Source organism: Morus notabilis, unplaced genomic scaffold, assembly GCF_000414095.1.
Source record: "Morus notabilis unplaced genomic scaffold, ASM41409v2 Scaffold109, whole genome shotgun sequence".
Classification (NCBI taxonomy): Eukaryota; Viridiplantae; Streptophyta; class Magnoliopsida; order Rosales; family Moraceae; genus Morus; species Morus notabilis.
Window position 1 is genome coordinate 168,626 of NW_010363046.1, and position 7,192 is coordinate 175,817.

The 7,192-nt window shown below is 36.6% G+C and overlaps 1 protein-coding gene across 1 annotated transcript; it reads left to right on the plus strand.

The window, feature by feature from the left end:
* The first annotated feature begins 1,168 nt into the window (after positions 1 to 1,168).
* On the plus strand, positions 1,169 to 6,236 carry LOC21400339 (amino-acid permease BAT1 homolog). Its single transcript, XM_010103404.2, has 8 exons — positions 1,169 to 1,437; positions 1,547 to 1,807; positions 2,874 to 2,892; positions 3,047 to 3,266; positions 3,361 to 3,542; positions 3,964 to 4,253; positions 4,385 to 4,514; positions 4,899 to 6,236. Exons 1-8 carry the CDS (start codon positions 1,316 to 1,318, stop codon positions 5,244 to 5,246), a joined length of 1,572 nt encoding a protein of 523 aa, XP_010101706.1. The 5' UTR covers positions 1,169 to 1,315; the 3' UTR covers positions 5,247 to 6,236.
* Positions 6,237 to 7,192: the final 956 nt, after the last annotated feature.

Below are 7,192 nucleotides of genomic sequence, written 5' to 3' on the forward strand. Positions count from 1 at the left end.
TCTCAAACAATAAGTGGACGTTTGGTTCATGAATTCAAAATCATTCTCGTTTTATGCGTGTTTTTTGTGAGAGAAAAACATTGTAGAGAACCATAAATCATAATTCAGAATTAAGGACGAATACAAGAAACAAACATAAATGATCACTCATACTATTAATTAATGACTCGTGTATTTATTATAATTTACATGTCAATTTCCATCACATTACCAACATTGTTATGTGGAGGAAGCAAGGTGGAGGGGAGGGTGCAAAGGTGGTCGCTGGGGGTGGGACGAGAGCCACGGTTGTTCGCTTCGACGAAGGGCAAATGGGAGTCGCTCTGCAAGTCGATTGGAGGGCGAGGGCGAGGCTGGCTCTTCATGTCACGAAGGCGGAGAGGGTCACTGTCTGAGTTGGGGTGAAAGGGGTGTTTACGCGTTGACTGGGGTGGGGTAGGGAGAGGGCAGCGCTCGCAAGTAGTGGCAGATTTAAGTACAACTCAGTAGGGAGCGGAGCCCCCACTCAAAATTTTTTTGAAAAAAATATTACTTTTAAAAATTTTAAAATTTTACACTTAAACCCCCACTGAAATAATATATGTTCCCACTAAAATAAAGATATTTTCTTATATGCCCCCATTAAGATAATTTGTTAAAAAAAAATTAATATATATCCCCACTAAAATAAAAGACTGACTCCGCCGCTACTCGCAAGGGACACTGAAGTGTTTTGCGCAGATGTTCTTGCGGCACTGCTGCTTGAGACACCGAGGAGGGGATCTTCACCTCGACAGGAAGGAGGCTATCAAACATAGATGGAAGCTCTTGGTATGGGACTTGATTTTCAGTACTAAAAAGGAAAAAAGGTTTAGGCAATTTAATTTTACGTTATTGTCCTTTATTTAGTCAATCACGTACCTTAAAAACGTGATTTTTAACATTTGCACGACGGAATTACCAACCTTGCTCACTATTTCGAAGTTCAGGCAGATGTTAGCTCATTAAATTACTTTAGGGGCTAATTTGTAACAATCTTAAAAGTTCAAAGTTATTACCCCAAAAAAAAAGAGTAAAATGAAATGATCGTTGACTAAAGAGGGCCCCACTCCACGGAATCCCAATTGTCAATCATATCACCGACCGCTCCTTGGATTATTCTTTTTTATAGAACTCTACGAAAAGAATCTCTTTCTTGAATTGACTGGTAAAACTAAAACAGCCTCAAAAGAGCAGTGTTTCTCTTCCAAGATTTGAGGGAGAAAAAGAAAAGAGATAGAAATTTCATCTTGTTTTTCATTCCATCCAAAGAACAGAGAAATTAAAAAAAAAAAAAATGGTGTCTGGTGATGAAAAATCGTCTCTCCCAACCCACCATGCAAATGGGTCTTCATTGGATTCAGGCCACGCTCGCCTCAACGAGCTCGGCTACAAACAAGAGCTCAAGCGTGATCTCTCGTAAAATTCTCTCTTTTTTTCCTTTCAAAATCCCTCTTCATTTTGTAGTACGAATCTGGTTTTGAATTGGGTTTTTGTTTTGTTTTTTTTTTTTTTGGGGGGGGAGCAGGGTTCTTTCGAACTTTGCTTTCTCGTTTTCCATCATATCGGTGTTGACGGGCGTGACGACCCTTTACAACAATGGGCTGAGATTTGGTGGGCCCGTGTCGATTGTGTACGGGTGGTTCATTGCGGGGTCTTTCACCATGTTGGTTGGGTTGTCGATGGCTGAGATTTGCTCTTCTTACCCAACTTCCGGTGGTCTTTACTATTGGAGTGCCAAGCTTGCTGGCCCCAAGTGGGCACCTTTTGCTTCTTGGCTCACTGGCTGGTAATCTCTCTTTTTTTCTTTTTTTTTTTCCCTCCTTTTGCCCACAATCTTTAATGGCCTTACAACTTTATTTTCTTTTTGTTCTTTACTTTTTTTTTTTGTTTTTGTTAGAAATTATCTAGTACGTCCGATATATCGGTATCTGTTACGTCTCTTATTTTTTTAATTTTTACATAATTTTATAGAGATTTAATAGTTAAAAAATCTAATCTATTAGCATAAGAGAGAATGTCTTATTTTTTTTCCTTTTTTCTTTTACTTTATGACTTACTGTTTATGTACCTTTTGGAACTTATAATGAATGTTAATTTGGGGTTCAGAAGCTGTAAAATTTGTTCTTTGCACTTCTCAGGTGTTTTTTGTTTTTGTTTTTGTTTTTTTTTTTTTTGTTTTTTTAAAGATGCCCACAAGCTTTAATGGTTTTAAAGCTTTTTTTTTTTGGGGTACACCTTTTTCCTTTTTGTCGCCTTTTGACTTACTGTTTAAGTACCTTTTGGAACTTATTATCAGTTTTTAATTGGGGTTCAGAAGCTGCAAAGTGTTCTTCTTGATTTGTTCTTTGCACTTCTCAATTATGCATTGTTTTGCATTTTTGTTTTTAAATTACTGTGCTTCAATGTTACTAAGCTAATTCGGGTTTAGAGTTGATTGTTTGATATGTGCTTTACTTGATTGATAAGGGACGTGTAGGGTCTGGTATAAACATGATTAGGTAAAGTTCTAATGAATATTATTGTTGAAAATAATATAAAAGGGATATGGGATTTTGTCAGTTCAGTCAGCAAACCTTTTTGCATTAATGACCCTTTTACTGAAAACTTATGATGTTTGTACCCTTTACCACCACAAGATTGGAATCCTCTAATTCTTTGCAGTTGCAGACCAGGGTATGCTTTTTCTGTTATTAATGATGTTTTCCTATATTTATGTTTCCTTGTTCTTGAGCGTAAAAAATAAAAAATATTACTTTAAATGCCTGTCAAATATAGCCATAAACACCGTGCCAAATCCATATTCCTGAAATTACATTCGCTGATATGGAGTAAACGGTTGTTATTACTTGCAGGTTTAACATTGTTGGCCAGGTACTTCTGACTTTTGAGAAGCACGTTCGGTAGTTTCAACTTCTTCAATATCTGTTGAGAATTTAAGACATCAAGTGTTTTATACGGGTATGATATGATATAATGTGCTTAAAACTACGACGACTTCTGACATGTTATTATTGTTTAATTGCAGTGGGCAGTGACAACAAGTGTAGATTTCTCACTTGCACAGCTGATCCAAGTGATCATTCTCCTCAGCACAGGTGGGAAAAGCGGAGGCGGATACAAGGCATCAAAGTATTTAGTTATTGCTTTCCACGGTGGAATTTTGCTTCTACATGCCATCATAAACAGTCTTCCCATCTCGTGGCTATCTTTCTTTGGACAGTTGGCTGCTGCATGGAATGTTGTTGGTATGAAGAATTTCCTTTTTCTGCCAAGTTATTCCGATTCATTGAATTAGCCTATTTATTTCTTGCATCTGAAATGATTTTTTCCCATACATAGGTGTCTTTGTTCTTATGATTCTCATTCCCACTGTCACAAAGGAAAGAGCGAGTGCGAACTTTGTTTTCACTCACTTCAACACAGATAATGGGGAAGGAATCGGCAACAAAGTTTACATTTTTGTTCTGGGGCTCTTGATGAGTCAGTATACCCTAACTGGGTATGATGCATCTGCCCACATGGTAAGTTGAATATGTCATTTTTTACTCGAAGAAGCTCATTGTGTCGCGCATATACTTTTCGATAAATGTGGAAATCTCTTCTAGCTCCGACTTACTAAGGCTTACTTAGATAATGACATTTTCATAGGAGGTCATAAACTATAGGAATTTCAAATGCTACACAACTTTTCCAATATACTAATTTAAATATGCAAGCCTGAATGTGCATAGATAGTTTTCAGTTAACTAAGGTAAGCTAGTCTATTCAAAGTATGTCAAGCCTCATGCAATTGACAGCTTTACAAAAATTATAGTAAATTTTGAGTTAGAACTTCTTGGATGAATGAAACTAAAAATTCTTGTTTCCTTCGGTTTTTTTTTTTCTCCCCTTTAGTGGTCAACTCAACTAATTCTTCCGGTTCCCTTAAATGTTGTTTTCTAGACAGAGGAAACCAAGAATGCTGATATGAACGGACCGAAAGGAATAATTAGTTCCATAGGGATATCTATCATTGTCGGATTTGGTTACATACTTGGTATCACTTTTGCTGTAACCAATATCCCATTTCTTTTGGATGAAAACAATGATGCTGGTGGTTATGCCATTGCTGAGATTTTTTACCTAGCATTCCAGCGTAGATATGGTAGTGGAGTTGGGGGAATTATTTGCTTGGGAGTGGTCGCGGTTGCCATATTCTTTTGTGGCATGAGTTCAGTTACTAGCAACTCCAGGTACAGATATTTGTTCTTTATGTGTTCTTATATGACGTCAACCACTAGGTGAAATTTAGTTATATATACAAAAAAAAACCACTAGCAGATGTTTTATTAATTATTTTGTTTGTTTTTTTTTTTTTTTTCAGGATGGCTTATGCATTCTCTAGAGATGGAGCCATGCCATTTTCATCGCTCTGGCATAAAGTTAACAAGCAGGAAGTCCCCATGAATGCAGTTTGGCTCTCTGCTTTAATATCATTTTGCATGGCATTGACGGTAATGAGATCTTATCTACTTTTCTTTTTCTTCTTTTTGTTTTATTTAAGTTCTATATGTACTTTCTATGATTTTCGGTATTGCATGTAAAAGTCCAAAATTCCAATGTAGACGCAAGCTAGCTAGCGAAACCAGGAAATCACAATAGGAAATCGAGATATATATGGAAAGATAGATACCTCCATTAAGATAAACTAAATGTGATTCTTTAACGTATAACTTGAACTTGGTTGAGTTATGAGGGCATGCACCTGTTCTAAGGCCCAACTGCTAAGTCATGGCAGTTTTGGTGGTCACCAAGACGAGCTCATGCACCGAAATCCTTATGTGAAGTTTCATTTTCTCCCCTTTAGACTACTAATTATGTGCTTGTTTCGGTTGCAGTCTCTTGGAAGCATAGTCGCATTTAATGCAATGGTATCAATAGCAACAATTGGACTGTACATTGCTTATGCATTACCCATCTTCTTTAGGGTGACTTTGGCAAGCAAGTCCTTTGTCCCGGGACCTTTTAACTTAGGCCGGTATGGAATAGTTGTTGGTTGGATTGCAGTTATTTGGGTCGCCATCATCTCAGTCCTCTTCTCATTGCCTGGGGCATACCCAGTTACCATTGAGACACTCAACTATACCCCTGTAGCAGTTGGTGGTTTGTTTATTCTTACTGTATCTTCTTGGATCTTGAGAGCTCGGTACTGGTTTAGAGGTCCTATTAGGAACACTGATTCGTGAAGTTCTGAATATATGAATAATTTCCAATTTTAGAAGGACATTAATAGAATATGGAAATTTTGTCCAATTATCTAGCGCAAGCTTTTATTTATATATTTTTCCGAGACTCTGATATGGTGATGTTCTTGAACAAAGTGATAAAGTCAAAAGCCACAATGAAAAAGTACGAGAATTTCATACAAGCTTCTGAGTTTCTACATTTTACATGTAAAAATTAATAGTAGGTTGCTTTTAGAGTTTCTACTGCAAAGCTCTAGCTTCAAATCGATGTAAATCATGAGAATCACCACATAATCGAACTAGGTTGGTGAGGTTTCTCTAGTCCGATCCAAATGGCAGGCTCTCGAGTGCCACCTTGGTGGTTCAGTTCCCTTCAAGTTGTTGTTATGGGGACACTAACTGCTGCCCATATAACCTTTTCTTATTTAGAGGGGAAAAAAGGAGAGAAAAGAAGACATAAAGACTGAGGTTAGATCCTCTTCTTTCACTTTGTGGGCTCCCATAGGTCACAAGTGGAAGATTCTTTTATCCAGTTTTATTGGTTTCGAATACTTTTTTCTTGAGTCTATTGGTTTTGAATACATTTTTCGTCATCTTGAAATACTGCATAAGGTATTGTTACAGTATACTTGGTGATCGCATAAGCGCGATCATGGAAAAGAGGCCATCAGGGAGAAATTATTTTCTCTGAAATCCCGGTCTTATCTCTGTTGATCCTCTAATTTAACCCTTTCACGTGTAAGTACCTAAACTTCCTCATCTAGTGAAGGAGTTTACAAATATCATTTGTCATATAAGTAACTTGAGTGAAGTATTCCTACACCCTGGTTCTGGTATGTAAACTTCAGTAGATTTACTTGCTGTTATTGTCTCGCAACTTTTTAGATTTAGTACAAACCTTTACCTAACATAAAGAGAAGGAAGATAATGACATATCTCTCTTATTAAAGGAAAAGGTCAAGAAAATTCAGTTTTCCTTTTCTCTCTTCTCCACCAAATTTCCTTCTACATTTACTTTTTCATCAAGTAAATCTGCTTAAATCTGTCTGTCTGTACATTCCTTTTTTACCTTAGCAAATACCAAAAAAAAAAAAAAAAAAAAACAGCTTAATTACCTATTTTATCTCCCTCCATTAAAAACTATAAATGGGTATTCCTTCCTTCCATGCTAAGGAAGATATTTTCTATCTTTTTAGCAAGTAGGAAATGATTAGTAATAAATCACATCAGATATGAATAATCCATGCTTGTGACAGATAAATCTTGTGTGCTGTCTCAAAATTATATCATAGATTGCCAGAAATAAAACTGGGAACTTAATGGTGCCCAACCATTGCTTAACAAGAAATCCTTAAATCACAGCTGTATAAGTTCAACGGTTATGTAAATAAAAACATAAAAGTTATCATCCACTAAAGTAAAATAAAGAAAAAAAAAAAAACCATAAACAGAGCATTTCATGTCTGTTGAGATTCCTCATGAAATCTGGATTGAAATCAGAATCAGGTATTCATCTCTTTCCATTTTCACAGTCTGTCTTGATCTGATCGCTTTGTCTGCTGCCTGCAATGAACCAGAAGGTAAATATTATTGAACTGCAAATAATTTCTTCGAAAACCGCTATAAAAAGTAGACAGCGTATAATGTAAGATATACATATGAGGCTTGCTGTTTCAGGAATTATCAATATTTTAATGAGAATCAAACCTTTCAATGCAAATCGTTACCAGACTGGGCTCATGCAACTAGTATGGATCTGTGTCCTTTCCGTTCAGATTTTTCTGCAGCCAATTATAGCCTTTCTCATCTAGATTTGGTTCATAAGCAAAATCGTTGAAGTTAGCGGCATCTCCATCCAGAATTCTCAATATGTCCTCATAGTCTGAAAAGGATTCATTCTGTTTTGGTGATTCAGCTGCAGGAGCCTGGTTCATGAAAGGATCCAA